At 42.6% G+C, this 20,638-nt stretch overlaps 1 protein-coding gene across 3 annotated transcripts in view; it reads right to left on the reverse strand.

Moving 5' to 3' along the window:
• The window catches only part of ARAP3 (ArfGAP with RhoGAP domain, ankyrin repeat and PH domain 3), a 218,876-nt gene that overhangs the window by 121,471 nt on the left and 76,767 nt on the right, over positions 1–20,638 (reverse strand). For all 3 annotated transcript variants that reach the window (XM_030211196.1, XM_030211194.1, XM_030211195.1), the window contains 7 exons: positions 19,292–19,368; positions 15,276–15,545; positions 13,563–13,632; positions 12,777–12,897; positions 5,731–5,918; positions 3,476–3,582; positions 1,718–1,917 (listed from right to left, as the gene is read on the reverse strand). In XM_030211196.1, the coding sequence (XP_030067056.1) occupies positions 1,718–1,917; positions 3,476–3,582; positions 5,731–5,918; positions 12,777–12,897; positions 13,563–13,632; positions 15,276–15,545; positions 19,292–19,368 (1,033 nt within the window). The remainder of the gene's footprint in view (positions 1–1,717; positions 1,918–3,475; positions 3,583–5,730; positions 5,919–12,776; positions 12,898–13,562; positions 13,633–15,275; positions 15,546–19,291; positions 19,369–20,638) is intronic.

Below are 20,638 nucleotides of genomic sequence, written 5' to 3' on the forward strand. Positions count from 1 at the left end.
AATATATCATAGTTATGCATCTTATTGAAAACTGACATGACCTAGAACCAAGATCTTTTAAAAAACGCTCCTTATCCCCCAGAGTGGGTGATGAACCCTTCTCACCCTTGGAGTCCTGATCTGAAAAAAAAAACCCCATACAAACTTAGTGATCCCCTCCTTCCTACTGTGGTATCCCAATCTGAAAAGACCCTCTTCTGATCTGACCTCCCACTCTTGAAAAGTTATAGGCTGACAAGTATCTTTGCACCTCGACAATCACTATCCAAGTCAAGTGAAGTCAAGACTTCACCTAGCTTTGATACCCTTTATGCTTTTCCCTTACCATTTGAAGGTCTTAGGCTAAGGCTAGTGGCAAGAAGAAGGGCAGATCCCTGTAGCTTCAAAATAATGCTGGCCAACCTGATGCTGCACTGTGCCCTGCAGATGATGCTATGTGGGATATGGTGCAGCACTAATTGTGAACAATGTATACAATTGTGCAAATAATTGTGGTGTTATCTGCTGCATGCTAATAGTGCTGATAGTTGTTGATTTTTCAGCCTTGTTTGCTGTGTCTGGGAATAGTGCAGTGTCAGGCAAGTTAGTGCCATATATCTCTCCTGCTGCTAGCATTTAGACTGAGATCTTGGAAAGGATGGATCTTGGGGAGCAGGGTGTAAGGCCTGATAAGGTCTTGGCAGATGGATACTAGACTACCAAGAATCATGGCTTAGATTGTGACTATGGGAGAGGGAGGAAGAGAACAGAGGGGGGTGATAACTTACTTATGTCTTGTTGGGGGAAGAGGGAAAGGGCTAGATTGAGATAGAAGTGCTCTTTCTTTAGCTTAGCCTGAATGAATGGTGCTGTGCATGTGAGACTAGGATGGGGAATATTGCTCTGTGTGGGAGGTCTGTACATAGCCAGATAGACTAAAGCCAGCTACTGCTATACACAGGGACAGCCACCTAACTTGCTATAAGCAAGAATGGCCACTAGCTAGCTAGTCAACACTCGACCAGGAATGTCTAGTTAGGCAGCTAGAGTGCTCTGAATATGTATCCTATAGTACATGTTCATGGATAAGGAAATACTGGTCAACTCAGCCTGTCCTGGCTATCTCACACTGTTCTGGCTAAAGATATTTCCAAGGTCTCAGATGTACAAGCTTTCTTGCCTGCAGATCATGCCTAGTCTACATCTGTTTTGCCATTGCTCTTCTTATGGTCTATATACCATTCTGAATAAGCAACACCTAAGTTCCCATACCTAAACTAATGCTCAGGCTTCAGATTTGTCTTAGCCATCCTGTTTTCAACCTTGTTCTTGCCATTGTCCTTGTTACCTGTCCCAAGCACGTTTAAATTCTGTCAGAGTTGTGTTTTTCCCCACTTCCACAAGGAGATAAAGATTGTAGCACCCTCTCCAAAAAGAAATATTTTCTCAAATTCTTCACAACTTCTCCAAATTCATAGACTTTTGTTCTTGAATTTCATATTCTTTGATAGAACTTTGCATCAATCTTGTACTTTATTGAAACCTGCCCAATATCTTTTCTCATATCCACCTTTCTCTTTTTATCTTCACACTGCTCCTCTGTAACCTGGAGATACTGATTTGTACACATCTTCTTTCTATAATCTACTTACTCTTTCTCTGAAACCTGTACACTGTTGCTGTATATAACTTGTATATAACTTGTCAATGCATCTCTATCTAACATGCACACACTTACCTGCACACTGTTTGCAGATGACGACACAGAGGTTAATCGATGCCCAGTCAGGGTTCACAGCCCTGCAGTCGGCACAGAATTTATTAGCTTTGTTAGACCATATCTTCTCAGCTACTTCGTAATCAGAGAATGTCTCTGTGATTGAATCTAAGAGAGTTTCCATCCATTCCTTTTTCTCACGCTCTGAGTCTGCTGTGAAACTAAAGAAATCTCCATCACATTTCACAAATTTAGAAATGTAAAGCATCTCCTGGAAACATTAAGCTCTGTGTTCTAACTTCGGAGACTTTAGGAAAATCCTAACTCACACTCTAGAGAACTCAAAGCTTTAGCACCTCCCAGAGGTAGCAAGATCATTGCTCTTATCCAAAAGAATCTCAGCGATGGCAAACTCCCATGTAGAGACTACCATGCCCCATGTTTAAAACCAGGGAATGAAAGGCTTAGCTCTCAGTCTAGAGACAGGAAGACAAAACTGCAAAATAAGTAGCAGTTCTCACGTCTGGAACTGCAAAGCTCCCAACACATTATGTCTCACCTCAGAGACAGAAAAATGTCAGTTCCTACTGCAGAGACTGAAATGCTCTACCACTTTTTCCTCTCCCCCTCCCCAAGCCATAACAAATAGTTCCCATCTCTCATGCCAGAGTCTGTAAGATCTCTGCTCTTACCACAGAGACAGGAAGGCCCTAGCTCTTATCCTAGAGATGGTATAATTCAAGTTGTTATACAAGGGACAGTAAGGCCCCAGCTCTACTCTGGTGCCAGCAAAATCCCAACAAGGAACTGTAAAATTCCGGGTCTCAGCTCTTACCATGCAAGCAATAAGGTTCCATGTCTCATCTGGGGACTACAAAATCCAAAATTTCATCCCAGGGCCACCGAGAGACTGAGCCGTGCCCACGGCAGGGCCGCTGTCACCAGGCCCGGAGGAGGGCTGCTGCCCCACCGATGGATCATCGCCGTCTGCCGCCGCCCCCAGGATCACCAGTGTTGCTGCCACCGCTGCTGCTGCCCCCCCGCCCGCCACAACTGTAAATACTTTGGCTGGCAGGGATCCCAGGCCCAGATAGCAGAAAACTCTTCCTCCAGCGCTGCTCTTCTTCGCTCTGCCATATGGCCTGCCTTCGTGGCTGCTTTTCTCTCACCGCGCGTGCTCGGTTTCAAAACCGAGCATGGGCAGCCTGAGGGGAAAAGCAGCCATTTGGTAAGTAATGCGGCAGAATGAAGAAGAGCAGTGCTAGAGGAAGATCTCTTCTGCTGGCAGGGTCCAGGGGGGACCCCTGCCAGCCTGCTGTGTCTACTCTTCCGGGTCCTCCTCAGCCTCCAAGGTGACCTGGTGCCAGAGTCTTCTCTCTCCTGCTCCTGTTGGGATGCGATCACCCGGGTCCCATCAGTAGCAGGAGAGAGAGAGAGAGAGACCCCGGCGCAAGCCCCCCTGCCCCCCTCTTGGTGGCCCTGTTTCACCCCAGACATAACTAGATTTAAGTTTCTTGCAATAATAGGAAGTTGACTATATTTGAGAATAGCAAGATGCCCAGTTCTCACCTATAAACTCAAAGACAAGGAGGAAGAGAGGTTAAATGGAAGAAAAGAAATGGCCATCAATCTGAAAAAGTGAAGGTAGGGATTTCTGGAGGAGGAAAGAAAGATTTAAAAGGAAAAAAAAACATTGCTGAAGGAATAAAATGCTAGGGTAAAGAATGAGGTTTGGAGGGAATGAGGAAGAGATCAATGATTTGTTCATCCAGCCATTACCTAAAGGTCTTCTGTGAGGTGATGAGTTCAAAGCTCTTGTTCCGAGCATCTCGGATTGTGGAATTCTGCATCTCAATCACAAAAATCCCGATGCCCATTTTAAAGAACTGTAAATAATTAAAACACAAGGTGAGTTTGATTAATTCTGGAAGAGGCATACAAGATAAACCTAGACGTGAAAGTTTTCAGACCTTGTGAGGAATACAGCACAAGACTTGTCTCCCTTCCTCTGTTCACACAAAACAAGGCCACTGCAAGTCAAGAGGTTTGCATTAATTGAGGCAGAACACCAAGATATTATAATTATCAACATGCTATGGATTAGGTCATTCTGAAGTACGTGAACTGCTGCATGAAACAAGGGAGTGTCTTGAGAGTAAGAACCTGAGCTTTTCTATGATTAATTCCAAATAGCATGCCCTAACAAACACATCTGAATGTTTTTGTTATCTGAATGTTGATTCAAATAAGTCATCACACCAGCATTTTCTGCTTTATAAATTGGCAAGTCCTAATATCAAACAAGCAATGTGGTATGGTAATGGCATTCTGTTGCATTAAAATCTACATTTTCAGTCAATGCGGTGACTGCCAGTACCGGTGCTAACTTAATATGTATCTCTAGCATCTTTATCCAGCAGGTAGCTGCACAGAATATATGTGTAGCGCAGTCACCATGCTGGTACAATGGGGGTAATTCTATAAATCAGGCGCCAACATCTATGTGGCGAATACACATGTAAATAACTAGAATACTAGTACAGATGTTTTTGTGCACATACAGGACTAGATTCAGTAAATTGCACCAAAATATCAGCGCAGAAAATATTATCTGTTGAGCTCTATTCTATAAAGAGTATCCGCACTTTATAGAATAGCGCCTAAAAGCCTAATCTGCACCTTACTTAAGGCACCTGCATTTACGTCTGCTGAAACCAGGTGTACATGCTGGCACCTAAATTAGTCGTGGATTGGGCACATTCTATAAAAATGTGTGTAACTCATTGAAATGCCCCCTTAACACACACCCTTTTGAAATTCCCTGCTATAGAAGTTACACGCACATAGTTATAGAATATGGTGTGAGCGTAACACCCAATAACGGCCAATTAATGCCAATAATTGGTTATCAGCCAATTATTGGTGCTGATTGGCTCATTAATCAATTAAGTTGCACGCAAAAATCGGCTATGTGCACTGATTTGCATGCACAACTTTAGTTGCCATATATAGAATGCAAGGGACAATATGTAATGCTGAAAATGCACTTACGTGCTATTCTTTAAATATATGCCCATCTTACATAGTCCAACAACGAGAACTTCCAATGTGCAATCACAATATAGAACAATAGAAGATGGACAAAAATATACAGTGAAGTGAATGGTTCCTCTCAGTTATCCAAGCCATGGTAAAACCATACCTTTGGCTTCACGGGACCCTTACTATATGCCCGGATACATCCTAGAGCGAACCAATTGTGAAGTGATAATAGTGTAAATGTGCAATCATAAATCAAAATGCGCATTCATTCTAATTAATGACAATTAATGTCAATAATTGCTTGTTAATTGGCAATTATCGGTGCTGATTGGCTTGTTAGCTAATTAAGGGGACATGCAATGAAGCTATAAAGTAGTAAATTTAAAACAAATCAAACAAATTATTTCTTCGCTTGGCCAGCTAGGATATCTGACATATCCATTGCTTCACTGGGTGAGGACAGAAAAACTGATAAATGGAGTGGGGAAGGGTGGGGGAAAAACATTTGACAGAATGAAGACCCTAGTGCTTTATCCTGTTACCAGTGTGTAATCTAGAGATTCATGGAAGTTAGTGGTTTGAAAAAAAATCTAAAGTAGAAACTCAATATGAATCTTAGAAAATAGAAATAATGAATGTGAACTCTTTTCTTTATAGCCTTCTGGACCAAAATCAGTTGGTGAACAGAAACAAACTGAATAAGCTATTTGTTCCATGCAGTAATGGGAGGTACCTGTTGACTAAATGATTAGTTAAAAATGCATCCAAGACCTTTAATGGTAATGACTGTGCTCTGTGAATCAAAATATGACAAGGAATTATCCTTTTGGAAGTCTCCAGCCCCTTTTACCATCTCCAAAAGTTTTATGAGACCTATGAATATGGAAGTAGAATGATCTAAATTAATCACCTTTTGGCAGAAATGAAAAAATGCTCAACCCATTTATAGAACCATCAGAAATCTTCACATATATCTTGCTCCACTTCCTCACCTGCTCATTTTTGTAGAGCCACAACTCATGCATGCTGAGAACTGTGAAAACTTTGGACTTATATCCTTTCAGTTCCAGGTGGCCAGACTTTTGAATATGTGCGGTGGAGCCAATGCGTGGCCGACGGAATACCAAATGGTGTTCTTTCACCTTGCCCTGAAGAGTTGTACACCACTCACTTCTCTGAGCTGTATGAGGAAAAGAGAGGAAAGACAAGAGGGGCATGAGATAGCAAAAATTGAACAAGAAATAGAGAATAAGGGAAGAGAGCAGTGTGGAGGAGAGAAGCTGTGAGTAGGTGGGACAATAGGGAAGGGAAGATATACAGTGAGTGTTAGGTCAGAAATGTTTATTTATTTATTTATTTGTTACATTTGTATCCCACATTTTCCCACCTATATGCAGGCTCAATGTTGCTTACATAGTATTGGAAAGGCGTTCGCTGACTCCGGTATGAGCAGATACAAAATGATATTGTGATAGGATAAGGTTCGTGTGGAATAAACATGTTGGGGATTCATACAGCGGAGGAGTTTGTTGTGTCCATTACGTGCTGTGGTTTTGTTGTGTTGCAGAGTCCAGATATTTAAGTTGGATCGATAGGGTATGCCTTTTTGAACAGGTTAGTTTTTAGTGATTTCCGGACTTTGAGGTGGTCATACGTTGTTTTCACGGTTTTAGGTAATGTGTTCCATAGTTGTGTGCTTATGTAGGAGAACCTGGATGCATAAGTTGATTTATATTTGAGTCCTTTGCAGCTTGGTTAGTGGAGATTTAGGTATGTTCATGTGGATCTGGATATGTTTCTAATTGGTAGGTCTATTGAGGTCTGATGATTTTATGGACCATGGTGCAAATTTTGAAAGCAATACGTTCTTTGATTGGGAGCCAGTGTAGTTTTTCATGGCGTGGTTTTGTGCTTTCAAATCGTGTTTTTCCGAATATAAGCCTGGCTGCCATGTATTGGGCGGTCTGAAGTTTCTTTATGATTTGGTCTTTGCATCCCGAATAAATTCCATTGCAGTAGTCTACATGGCTTAGTACCATTAATTGTATCATATTGTGAAATGTTTCCCTCGGGAAGAATGGTTTCACTTGTTTGAGTTTCCACATTGAGTGGAACATTTTCTTAGTTGTGGAATTTGCTTGGCTCCCTAGTGTGATGTTTGGGTCGATTATTGCGCCTAGGATTTTCAGGCTGTATATGTGGGGTTGTCTGTGTTATAGTGGGATGAGAGGATGAGACAGTTTGTTTTTTCTGCATTGAGTTTCAGTTGAAATGCATTTGCCCATGAGTTCATGATGTTCAAGCTGAGCTTGATTTCGTTGGTGATTTCTGTTAGATCATGTTTGTAAGGGATGTATATTATGACATCGTCTGCATAGATGAAAGGGTTAAGGCCTTGGTTGGTTAAGGACTTGGCTAGTGGGGTCATCATTAGGTTGAAAAGGGTCGGTGAAAGTGGTGATCCTTGAGGTACTCCACAGTCTGCTTTCCACGGTGATGACATGTCTGAGTTTGATTTTACTTGATATATTCTAGTGGTTAGGAAACCCTTGATCCAACTGAGTATATTACTGCCAATCCAGAAGTAATCTAATAGTCTTAGTAGTATATTATAGTTTACCATGTTGAATGCACTAGACATATCGAATTGGAGGAGAAGTATGTTTTTTCCTATTGCTATTTCCTGCTTGAATTTGCTTGAACAGTAATTAGTACTGTTTCAGTGCTATGGAGGGGGCGAAATCCTGATTGTGATTCAAGTAGTATTGAGAATTTATTTATATATTCCATGAGTTGTTTGGTTACTATGCTTTCCATCAGTTTGACTACCAGTGGAATAGATGCTACTGGGTGGTAGTTTGTAATATTGTTTGCGCTTTTTTTGGTATCTTTTGGTAGTGGGGTGAGTAGGATGTTGCCATTTTCCTTGGGGAAGAGGCCTTGCTGAAGCATGTAATTTAGGTGGGAAGTGAGGTCTCCTATGAAGCGGTCTGGGGCGGATTTTAGTAGGTAACTGGGACAGATATCCAGTTTGCAGTGAGTGCTGGAGAATCTACTGATTGCCTGGGTGACTGTATCGACGGTGAGGAGAGTAAAGTTGGACCAGATTCGGTCAACTGGGTATTCTCCAGGGGTTGGGTCCATGCCGTTGATGAAGTTTTCGATATCGGTATTGTCCCGGGGCAACGTTTTGTGTAGGTTTGTAATTTTTTCATTGAAGTAACTAGCAAGTTTCCAAAAGTACAGTTATATCATCTCCTTAAGGACAGTATACAGAAACTGCTGCTGTCTCCATTTTTTGTTTTTTTAGTTCCCAAAGATCCAGAATAGCCATTAACTTCCAAAATTTGAAAACTTGAAATCATTGCGGGGGTGGGGGGGGGAGGAAGGGTTTAAAAGGGAGGAAGAGTGGCACTATATATAAAAAATGATATTAAAGTAACAAATTTGCAGGACTTAAAAGGTCAGGAGGATGCACTATGAGTTAATCTGGAAAGAGGGAATGGAACATCTATTTACACTCATGTGATTTACAGATCTGTTTCAAAAATAGAAATGACCAAAAATTTAATTGAAAACATTTACAATATTGCTATGAAAGAGGAAGCGCTACTGATAAATGATTTCAATATGCTGGTTGTTGACTGGGTCATCCCTGCAAAGTTATCTGGAAGCAGGAAGATCTTGGATTCTCTATGGGGAAAACTGTTCCAGTAACTAGTAATGGAATACATATGGGGGGGGGGGGGGGGGGGGGGGCGGTCATACTGGAACTAGTACTTATGAACGGGGAGAGTGTTTCTAATGTTTTAGTGAATGATCATCTAGCACCCAGTGATCAATGATGACACAGTTCGGTATTAGGACACTGAGGGGGTCTTTTACTTAGGCATGCTGGTGTTTGTAGCGTGCATTAGAAATAGGCATGCGCTAAATGCTAAAGACACCCATAGGAATACATTGGCATCTTTAGCGTTTAGCATGCGCCTATTTTTAACGCATTCTAAAATCACCAGTGTGCCTAAGTAAAAGAGCCCCTGATGGAGGGTTCATTCAAAAGTGAGAGTCCTAGACTACAGGAAAGCTTGTTTTGTAAAGATGGAGGAATACCTCAAAGAGTTGTTAGCTGGCTGGGTGACGTAGAAAAGTAGTGGGGAAAATAAAAATGAAATATCTGAAGATCAAAGAAAAATTTTGTTAGGAATGTAAATATAAGTAAGATAAAAAGGAGGCCTCTATAGTTCTCAAAAAAGTAGCTGAAAAGATATGAAAAAAGAGGTTAGACTTCATAAACTACATAAGATTGCAGAAAGAGTAAGAGAAGTAGCAATATTTGGAAAACCTAAAATAAGCTGGGAAAGTAGGAAGGCAAAGATGCAAATGGAAGAAAAAAAAATAGCCAATAAAGGAAAAGGTGGACAAAACTTAAGTGCAAAGGGGAGGACTATGTAGAAGCAGATAAGGATAAAATGGAATTGCTTATCAAATGGTGGTTAATAAATCCCAATAAATAAATATTTACATACTGTGTCCACAGATGAAGGGTTGAGAGTAGGCCCGTTGAAGACAAACACAAATATGAATGCAAGTGACTAGTTCTTGAATGATTTTCAGAAGACTGTTTACAAAAGGTAGCTAAACTAAAGTAGAAAAAGTGATGGGATTGCATCAAATACATACAAGAGTATTGTAGAAATTTAATCTTTCATATTAAATTTCTACAATACTGTTGTATTGTCTGACCTTTTCAATGTTTAAGGCCAGGACTTGAGAAGGGTGGATGTGGTCCCTCTCCACAAAAGTAGAAGTAAGGAGGAGATTGGGGACTTCAAGCCAATTATTCTGATCTCTGTGGTAAGCAAATTAGGGAAAATGCTGATACAATACAGGATAGTGCTTTTTAACATATTTATAAAAGACCTAGAGATGGGAGTAACTAGTGAGGTAATTAAATTTGCTGACGACACAAAGTTATTCAAAGTTGTTAAATTGCAAGAGGATTATGAAAAATTACAAGAGGACCTTACGAGACTGGGAAACTGGACGTCTAAATGTAATGCAAGGTTCCACGTTAGGAGTCATAGACCAAGAAAGGGATCTAGGTGTCGTCGTTGATGATACGTTGAAACCTTCTGCTCAGTGTACTGCTGCGGCTAAGAAAGCAAATAGAATGTTAGGTATTATTAGGAAAGGAATGGAAAATAAAAATGAGGATGTTATAATGCCTTTGTATCGCTCCATGGTGCGACCGCACCTCGAATATTGTGTTCAATTCTGGTCTCCACATCTCAAAAAAGATATAGTGGAATTAGAAAAGGTGCAGAGAAGGACGACGAAAATGATAAAGAGGATGGGATGACTTCCCTATGAGGAAAGGCTAAAGTGGCTAGGGCTCTTCAGCTTGGAGAAAAGGCGGCTGAGGGGAGATATGATAGAGGTCTATGAAATAATGAGTGGAGTGGAGTGGAATGGGTAGAAATGAAGCGTCTGTTTACGCTTTCCAAAAATACTAGGACTAGGGGGCATACGATGAACCTACAATGTAGTAAATTTAAAACAAACTGGAGAAAATGTTTCTTCACTCAATGTGTAATTAAACTCTGGAATTCGTAACCAGAGAATGTGGTAAAGGCAGTTAGCTTAGCGGAGTTTAAAAAAGGTTTGGACAGCTTCCTAAAGGAAAAGTCCATAGACCACTATTAAATGGACTTGGGGAAAATCCACTGTTTCTGGGATAAACAGTATAAAATGTTTCGTAGTTTTTGGGGATCTTGACAGGTATTTACTACTACTACTATTTGTCATTTCTATAGTGCTACTAGACGTACACAGCTCTGTACACTCGAACATGAAGAGACAGTCCCTGCTCGATAGAGCTTACAATCTAATTAGGACAAACAGGACAAACAAGAGATAAGGGAATATTAAAGTGAGGATGATAAAATAAGGGTTCTGAACAAGTGAACAAGGGTTAGGAGTTAAAAGCAGCATCAAAAAGGTGGGTTTTTAGCTTAGATTTGAAGACGGTCAGAGATGGAGCTTGACATACCGGCTCAGGAAGTCTATTCCAGGCATAAGGTGCAGCAAGATAAAAGGAACGGAGTCTGTAGTTAGCAGTGGAGGAAAAGGGTGCAGATAAGAGAGATTTACCCAGTGAACGGAGTTCCCGGGGAGGAATGTAGGGAGAGATGAGAGTGGAGAGGTACTGAGGAGCTGCAGAGTGAATGCACTTATAGGTCAATAAGAGGAGTTTGAACTGTATGTGGAAATGGATAGGAAGCCAGTGAAGTGACTTGAGGAGAGGGCTAATATGAACATAATGACCCTGGCGGAATATTAGTCGTGACCTGGCAGGATTGGCCACTGTTGGAAACAGGATGCTGGTCTTGATGGACCTTTGGTCTTTCCCAGTATGGCAATACTTATGTACTTATGTACCTATGTAGGAGTCAAGGCAGCATGGTTTTACTAAAGGTAGGTCTTGTCATAGAATTGAGTGAGAGCACCAGATGTGGTGTATAAGGCCTTTAACTTATAGCAACTTATAATAAAGTGAGCACCTTTGCTATGGGCCCTAAAGTCATTGACTGCATTAGGAACTACTTAAGTGGAAGGTGACAAAAGGCAATAAAGTTCACTCAGGATAAGGGCATTACCAGATGTTGTTGCTTATCTTTCTGTGATCTCTTTTCCTTACCTTTTCAACTATTTTTTTCAAGAACTGTAGTGACCTCCTTTTCCTCCTTTTTATTTACTTTCCTAACAAAAAGGTAGTTTTTCAGGGGGTGCAAATATGAGTTTCAAATAGAAAAAGTAATTTGTACACTATTCTATAAATACATGGAAATACTTTTAAAACAAATAGGAGAACATATTTTTTCACTCAAAGAATAGTTAAGCTGTGGAACTCGCTGCCAGAGAATGTGGTAACAGCAGTTAGCATATCTGGATTTTTAAAGGGTTTGGACAATTTCCTGGAGGAAAGGTCCATAGTCTGTTATTGAGATGGACATTGGGAAGCCACTACTTGCCCTGGGATTGGTAGCATGGAGCGTTGCTACTAATTGGGTTTCTGCCAGGTACTTGTGACCTGGATTGGCCACTGTTGGAAGCAGGATACTGGGCTAGATGGACCATTGGTCTGACACAGTATGGCTATTCTTATGTTCTTATATTCTAAAATTATACTGCATATCTCCCCTGGATGCCCCAACAGAAAGCTGGCTGCCCCAATCTCAAAATGGCTGCTGGGACCTGCAGTGACAGTCTATCTAGTAAGGCTGCCGCAGGAGGACATGGTAGCCATTTTTAATGTGGAGCTGGCACGGGTAGGAGTGACTGGGGATTGCCTCTACCCCAACTGGGCCACTAGACTACCAGGGTTTCTAAGGTAGACCTGGGAGACCCTATGGGTATTGAGGGGTGTTGGTTTTGGTTGGGAGGGTCAGAGAAATATGGCTGAATTCAAATTTTGGGCCAGTTTGGCGCCAAAGCCAAAACCAAAATTCTGTTTGTCTTTATTCTGCATTGACCCCTAAGTCAGAGAAAGACATTGGGCTCCAGACTTCTGAGACTCAGTTAAGCTCTGGAACTCCTTGTATAGCTGGGTTTAAAAAAAGGTTTGGACAAATTCCTGGAGGAAAAGTCCATAGTCTGCTATTGAGACAGTCATGGGAAGCAACTGTTTCCTCTGGGACTTGTAGTATGGAGTGTTGCTACAATTTGGGTTTCTGCCAGGTACTTGTGACCTGACTTGGCCACTGTTTGGAAAATAGGATACTGGGCTAGATGGACCACTGGTCTGACCCAGTATGGCTACTCTTATGTTCTTATGGTTGTGGAACATCTCTGAAGGGTTCAGCTTTTCTTAAGACACTTCTGGTTTTCTCCTTTATATTTCCTTCATAAGAATTTACAGATAGATGATATACATGAAGAAGAGAGTGGCATAATGTATGTAGCACATGTGGCAGAGGAGTGTTTGGTGGACAGGTAAAGAAATGAATGAAAGAAAAGTACAGTTTGTGGTTTTGCTCACCTTCATTCTCGGCTCTAAAGACAAAAATCCTATGACTTGTTACCACTTCAAACTTGTTCTCTCTAGCAGGCCGAACCATCTCGATTACAGCCAATGGGATTACTCCTTTGGGATATATTTCCTGTAATGATTCATAAGAGCATTCACATTTGATGCTGGCTCGCTTGAATTCAGGCTCCTAGACTTCAGTTTACACAAGACATTTTTAGTTAATATGGAGTTTGTAGTAAGGCCTTTTTAAATGTTCGTGTTTACCTTAATCCTGTGGCTCTAAACTGACCCTAGTTGCTAAGAAATAGGCTAGTTTTCAGGACACACACAATAAATATTTCATAATAAATTGGTCTGCTTTTGACTAATAAACAAAACTGATTTGCTTATTTTGTTAGCTTGAAATGCAGATTCCTCCGGGATGAGGACTGTACCTGAGAATTACTGCCTTATCACGTAGTTTGTCTTCAAAGCAGAAAAGATCTTAACTTTTAAAAACACAAGAAATTTGTACGTGAAAATAAAAAAAAAAAAGAGTACTGAGTTGTAATTTACATTTTCAAGAAGTCTATTTTTGGGATCTTGCCGGGTATTTGTGACCTGGATTGGCCACTGTTGGAAACAGGATGCTGGGCTCGATGGACCTTTGGTCTTTCCCAGTATGGCAATACTTATGTACTTATATTTTCAATAACATTTAGACATCTACAAAATATGCACAAGTCAGGAAGGTGCAAATTGCTTAAAGAAATAATCTCATCTGTCTCCTTTGCTCATGATCGGGAGACAACCTACCTTGTCATTGCTGAAATACATCAACTTTGTTCCATCAAATTTGACAAATCTTCTCTGGAAAACATAATTCCTGCCCAAGACAAGAGAAACATACTCTGTTATACAGGAAGGTCAAGATTGTAGAAGCTTTGTAAATCTATGTGCTTTGAAAATGAGCCTCCACATGTCTCTTTTTAACATCTTTCTGGTGGAAAAGTTGCCTCTCTAGCGTTGATAGTCCAAAAATAAAATTTCATGACCAAGAGGGGCATAATCGAACTGGGCGCCCAAGTTTTCCTGAGGATGTCCTCGCGAAAGGGTGGGGAAACCCGTATTATTGAAACAAGTTGGGCGTCCATCTTTCGTTTCGATAATACGGTCGAGGATACCCAAATCTCAACATTTAGATCGACCTTAGAGATGGTCGTCCCTGGTTTTCAGCTATAATGGAAACCGAGGACGCTCATCTCAGAAACGACCAAATCCAAGCCATTTGGTCATGGGAGGAGCCAGCATTTTTAGTGCACTGGTCCCTCTGACATGCCAGGACACCAACCGGGCACCCTAGAGGGCACTGCAGTGGACTAACTGATGCACTAACTGAATAGAAAAAGCCCTTCCCTTACTGATTCCTTAGCGATTCGGAAAGGAACGGGCATGCATGAAGGAAATCACATGCAAATGAGATGCTCGCTGTTAGTTCATTTGCACATGATTTCCTTCCTAAGGAGGGGAAGCCAGTGCAGAGTAGCCAAGCATTATGCGTGGTTGCTCTGCGCATGCCAAAGACGGCTTCATACACACAGACAAAAACACAAGTCCAGCTGAAGACGACCAAGTGCTCGTCAGGGACGTCCATTTTTTCCATTATGGGTCAAGGATGTCCAAGTGTTGGGTGCCTTTGCTAAGCCTCCATCCCTGCGATGGCAGTTGAGGATGTCCAAAATGTGGATGTTTCTGTGAGAAGGATGTCCATGCCTTTGCTATGCCTCCAACACCCCCTTTATTTATTTAGATTTTGGATCACAAGTAGCAGCAGTGAGATTTGAATCGGCCACCTCTGGATTGCAAGACAGTGCTCTAACCACTAGGCCACTCCTCCACTCCACACCCTTGAAATTTGGCCATCCCTGTTGGGGGGGGGGGGCAGTTCAGAATGTCCAAAATGTCTGAAAGAACACGCCTTCGCTATACCTCCGCTGACACACACACACACAGCATACTGCTGCAATGGACCTGAGTACAACATTTCAGGCTGCAAAAAAAGTTTTTAAAGTTGTTTTCTTGAGGGTGAGAGGGGGTTAGTGACCACTGGGGGAGTCAGGGGAGGTCATCCCCAATTCCCTCCGGTGGTCATTTGGTCAGTTCGGGCACCTTTTTGAGGCTTGGTCGTAAGAAAAAATGGACCAAGTAAAGTCGACCAAGTGCTCATCATGGACGCCCTTTTTTCCATTATCGCTCGAGGATGCCTCAGTCCCGCCTTCGCTACGTCTCCAACACGCCCCCAGGAATCGGCTTTCGATTATGCCAATATGGGCGACCCTGAGAGAAGGACGCTTATCTCCCGATTTGTGTCGAAAGATGGGCGCCCTTCTCTTTTGAAAATAAGCCTGCAAGTGATTTGCATCCAGTACCATCATTTCCTGTAAGAAACCCCTGTCAGTTCAGCTCCTGGAATACCCCTGACTGAGAAATACAAACTTCATTCATCTTACAGTTTGGCATGAAACCTACCCCTGTGGAGAGAGTTTGTCTAGCCAGCCGCTGAGCACTGGGCGTGAGTGGTCAGAAAGGGAAGTGAAACTGGCATAAGGAGATATTGTTAAGTCTTCCAAGACCTCATCTGGGTAAAGGTGAGCAGGGAGGCTGAACCTATTGTTCTTGTTCTGAGGAACTTCTACCGTGGAATAACCTTCAGATTCATTCTCCACAATTCGGTCAATGATCTGTAATGTGCACTCTCGACCCTCATTCTTCTTTTCATCCTTAGTCTCAGTGCAGTTTCTGTAATAAAAAAGAGAAGAGGTGCTTCTTGAGGCGTTTTCCTCCTTTAAGAATAATTATTTCAATGCTTACCTGTGTTTAAACTGTGTTTCTATATTTATATGCTGATAAAAAAGAGAAGGACAGGGCTTATACTATATACTGAAAGATCCAGGGTTTATGCTAATGACTATTTATTCCTCTTTGATTTTACTGTGAATTTACCACCTTCACTCCTGACTGTAGAGCTTCTTAATGAGTAGAGATTCGAGCGGGTCAGTGATATGACCCAGCACACTTGTCTCTCAATATGCTAATTTAGTGCAAGCTGAGTCTCAAAGAACTACAGCCATATTACTATTAATATAATAAGTATCCATTTATATACAGTAAAAGGCAATTCTGTAAAGGATGCATAAATTTAGATGTCAATACCATGCAAAAGTATCTAGCACTTACTCATATGATTGGTGCCAGTAATTGGGAGTTACATGTGTATGTGCTCGGTACTATTCTATAAATAGTCTGCTTAAATTACTTGGAGCCACCCAGCTGCTGATATTCTGCTGGATATCAGCTCTGATCACCCATGTATAAAGTGGGCGGTGTTGGCACCCGCATAGTTAAGCGGGTGAATTTAGGACAACTCGAAAGCTGTCCCAAATTTGTCTGGTTAACTATGTAGGTTCCAGCACTGAATACTGGCTGGCACTTGAATAACTTTTCAACTGTCCCTTTAGCCCCCCCTGAGTCCCCTCCTGCCCCCATAACAGCCCTCTTTCTTCCATTCCCTCTTCCCCCAGCCTGAGACATCAAGAACCCCTAACCCCCCCCCCCCCCAGTCTTGATAGGCCCTCCTGGCCTACATCTGATCCTTAGTGGTCCAGTGGGGGCAATGGGGGTAGGAGCCACCCCACTTGCTCCTGCCCCTAACAGCTGCACCCTCAAAATGGCTGCCACGACCTCTGTTATGCAGGTCCCGGCTGAATATTGACTGGCACGTGTATAAGCTCTGGCAGCTAGTAGTGGGACAATTAGCCCTGGATATTCAGTGCCAGTGTCCAAACATTACCCAGCACTGAATATCCGTGGCGAATGTAGCTGGCAATGGTCAGAGGAGGCAGAGGTGCCATGTTGGAGGATGGCATTGCCCCAGGCAGCAGTGGAGGACTGCTGCCACCCACAAAACCTGAACTATTATTGAAAGACCTCTAGGAGAGTCCTAGGAGAAAAGAATTCAGGAGAGGGTAGGGAAGGGGTGGGGTTTTCATGTCAGTGGAGGGGTTTGAATGTTGTGGAAGGGTTTGATGCCAGGGGGATGGGGAGAAGGATAGCGATGCTGGTGAGATCTGGAGAATGTGGCAGAAGTCATAGGAGGTGCACTAGCCTCATATCAACGAATGGTAATGACGTGTGTGCTAGATGTCACTGCAGGCTAATCCTCACTCTGCCCTGGTCTGGCTGGATTCCCATCCATTCCTGCATTCAGCAGTTAATGGAGACTTTTTACCACTCAGGCTTTCTTAATGCACACTAAACATTAGCATGGACCTGTGCTGACATTTAACACGCTAGCTGCTTAAAGGCCTCTAAGTCTACAGTTTAGTCAGGCTTCATTCCTATGAAGGTACTGGGTCTCAGAATCTTTAGAATTTTGTTCAGTCCAAAATGTCATCTATTCATAAGTGGTAACCCAAGAACATTACTAACAAGAACGGCTTAAATGGTTCAGATGTAAAGAAACAATGTCCTTCTTCCAAGCACTTCCCTCATCTGCCCTGCTGGACTACAAACCAGACCTGGATCTCCCATGAATTGCAAGCAGACACTGTGTCACAGTGCTGTTGCAGTAACTTTGCAAGTCAGAGATATTGGGGCCGATATTCAGACCGCAGGAGGCAGCCCGGCTAACTCCTGCAATCGGCGGTGAGTTAGCGGTGGTGGTGACCGGCATTGAATATCCGGTTTATTTTTAGCCAGTATAAACTTAACCGGCCAAGTCAATGTTCAGCACTGGCAAAGATAGGCCTGCTATTTGGGCGGCCAGATTTAGCTGCCAAACTTAGCCGGCGATGTGCTGAATATTCACGGCTAGGTGGCCATATATCATTCAATATAGCCGGTTAGCCGCTATGGACTGGCCATGACTATTCAGCAGGAGATAGTCAGCTATTCCCTGCTGAATATTCATGGATAGCCAGTTAAGTGCTATTTAACCGGCCAGTGCTGAATATTGGGGGGGGGGGGGGGGGGGGGGGGGGGATGAATGTACTGACTTCCCCTTCATACAGCTTCCTGTGTACACAACTGGTACCTTCGAACTGTCATATCCATGTTATGAAGCTTCTTGAGGTGGGTAATCAGAGCAATGAATTTGCTTTGGTGTTTCCTGCTTTTGGTTATGCAGGTAATTTTCATAATGCCCGTGTAACTGTGGAGTCCATGAGTACTTTTTATATGCAGGGCCGCCGAGAGACTAAGCCGGGCCCAGGGCAAGGCCACCGCCACTGCAGTCCCCGGTCTCACCTGCCTGCCCATGGCTCCGTCCGCCACCGGGCCCCCTGCATTAAAGGAGGCCGATGATGAGTTTGGCAAGCCACAGGGTGCTGCCATGGTTTCCATATCCTATATAATAAAACTCACCCTCAACGTTCTGAGGACACTGACGTCACTGTCAGGTCCTCAGGGCACTTCCTGCCGGTTCGAAGCCTTCGTGGTGGTGAAGCCACCGAAAGCACAGTATTAGGGCCCCGCCCTCGCGTCAAACGTGATTGACGTTGAGGGTGGAGCAACGTCAGCAAATTAAAGGTGGCGAGCCCAGGCCAGCAACAATGGCGGAGGAACGCAGACGGGGTGAGTAGGGAGGGAGGTGGGGGGGAGGTCCGGAAGGAAACCGTGCTAGCGCCCATTTCATTGCCGCAAGAAACGGGCATTTTTTACTAGTGTCCCAATAATATAGTCTTTCCCACGTTTTCCTTTTCCAAAATATTGAAAGAAATGTTAAGCACTGGGTTGATTTATTTTATTGCCCTTGTTTTATAAAATACTTTTTGGACTAGTTTCATTGGTATATTTTGAAAACAGTACACAAGGTAGTGGGAAAGGAGGGAGGCTAGAAACTTTCACTTTTACTGTACATCACTGTACACTGTACTATTACGTATTGTGTTGACATTGTAAATAGTATACCATGTCATACTTTGTATTGTTTTTGAATACTTTTACTGCTGTAATTGTCTATTGCTCATGTTTGATCTATGCTTACTGTACACCGCCTTGAGTGAATTCCTTCAAAAAGGCGGTAAATAAATCCTAATAAATAAATAATAATAAATAAATACTTTTAGTATATTCATTTTCTTGTATATTGTTTTACATATGTTATTTTATGTTACCTTTTCATATATTTTAAACTATTAAATTTTAATTTTAACTGTGTTGTTCTTGAGTGTTGTCTAGCCTCCCTCCGTTCCCGCTACCTTGCGCACTATTGCTTGTTCCATGGGACTTTTTTGGTTCCATTACCTTCTGATATTTTGAAAACAGACATTAGTGAAGCACCTTCAAAGCAAAATTCACAGTTGCTTTGAACTACATAGAACCCTCCCTCACTCATCTCACAGTCCTCTCATCCAAAAGCCAAGTTACACCATGAGAGGAACCTGCAGGAGCGCATGCCAGCTTTAAATATTACCTAACATCATAACGCAATGTTGAGATCTGCAGCACAGCATTTACAAGAGAAGGAAACGGGGAGCTCCACTTACCGAGGCTGCTCACTCTCCTTGGCTGGAGTCAACGATGGTGCAGAGATGTGCGCTTGCACTTTTGGATTCTTGGCGATCTTTGTGGAGGTTGAATAAGATTCAGTTTCAGCACTCTTCTCACAGTGATATGGCATCCCAGTCCCTTCTCCCCATCTGTTTCATATCAGATTTTTCAAACACATCTTAAGGTAAGAAACCCTGCCCTCTCCTCCCTCCCCTTCCCCATACAATGCAAAGGTAGATTAATACATACCGAACTCCCCAGAGGGAATATCTCAGCTCATCTGGATATAATGAGCTTAGCTGGAAGCAGTGTCCATCAACAAACATTAGAACCCTGCAGTGCTAGGATTCGGAGGCTTCTACACACATCACAAACCTCTTGAGGTGACCTAACATTTATGTCCCACTCAACCAGGGCTTTTTTGAGGGGGTACTTGGGGGTATTGAGTACCGGCACCTTTTCCTTTGTCTGCTAAAATTGGCCCATGGTCCCCAAGTTTTAATGAAAGCCCAGGCTCTTCACACCAATTCTGCCTTGTCATAGACTCTGTGACTTGTTGTAGGGGGCCTGGCTATTGTGGGGTGGGTCCCTCAATGTTCACCCCACCCCTGAAAGGTGGCCTGGAGTTTGAGTACCGGCACCTTTTCTGCTAGAAAAAATGCACTGCACTCAATAGAAGCAGTGTTGCAGTCTCCTACCCACTGTTGTGATCCTTCTGGATTTGTTGATCCATACAGGCTGGAAGAGCCAGTGGTAGGAGCAAAGCAGCAGCAGGAGGAAGGGGATGGCAGCACTAGTACCACTGGGCAGGACAAGGGTGAGTACTGGGGCTCCGCAAGTGTTTTGAATGTGTCTGCTTGTTTAAAATATAGCGTAAAATGTGTACAGCAAATAATTGGGAGATTAATTTTTTGGTCTGCACAGCAAATATGTCTGTAATAGGAAGGTCGAAATACACTCAAAATATATATTTTTATACTTTTAAAATAAATATCTGGTTGATATTCAAATGATTTAACCAGGCAGATTGGCTGCTGACCGGCTAAATTGCTTGTTTGTGGCAATCACTAATTTTCAGCAGAACATAAGTGGTTATCACCGCTAAAATTAGCGGTTAGCACCTAAGTGAAAGCTGGCTATTTTGGGGACGTTCTGGGGGCAGAGTTGGCATTTGGCCAGTTGTGCCGATATTCAGCACTTAATTGGCCAGGGTAACCTCACAAATAGGATCCCATCAAACACAGTCCTATCTTTATGCAGCAACCCATGGCCACTTAAATTCTGAATATCAACTTAAGCGGCCATGTGTTAGCCAGTGTTACATAATCTGGATATTCAGTGCT

This window comes from Microcaecilia unicolor, chromosome 8, assembly GCF_901765095.1.
Source record: "Microcaecilia unicolor chromosome 8, aMicUni1.1, whole genome shotgun sequence".
Lineage (NCBI taxonomy): Eukaryota > Metazoa > Chordata > Amphibia > Gymnophiona > Siphonopidae > Microcaecilia > Microcaecilia unicolor.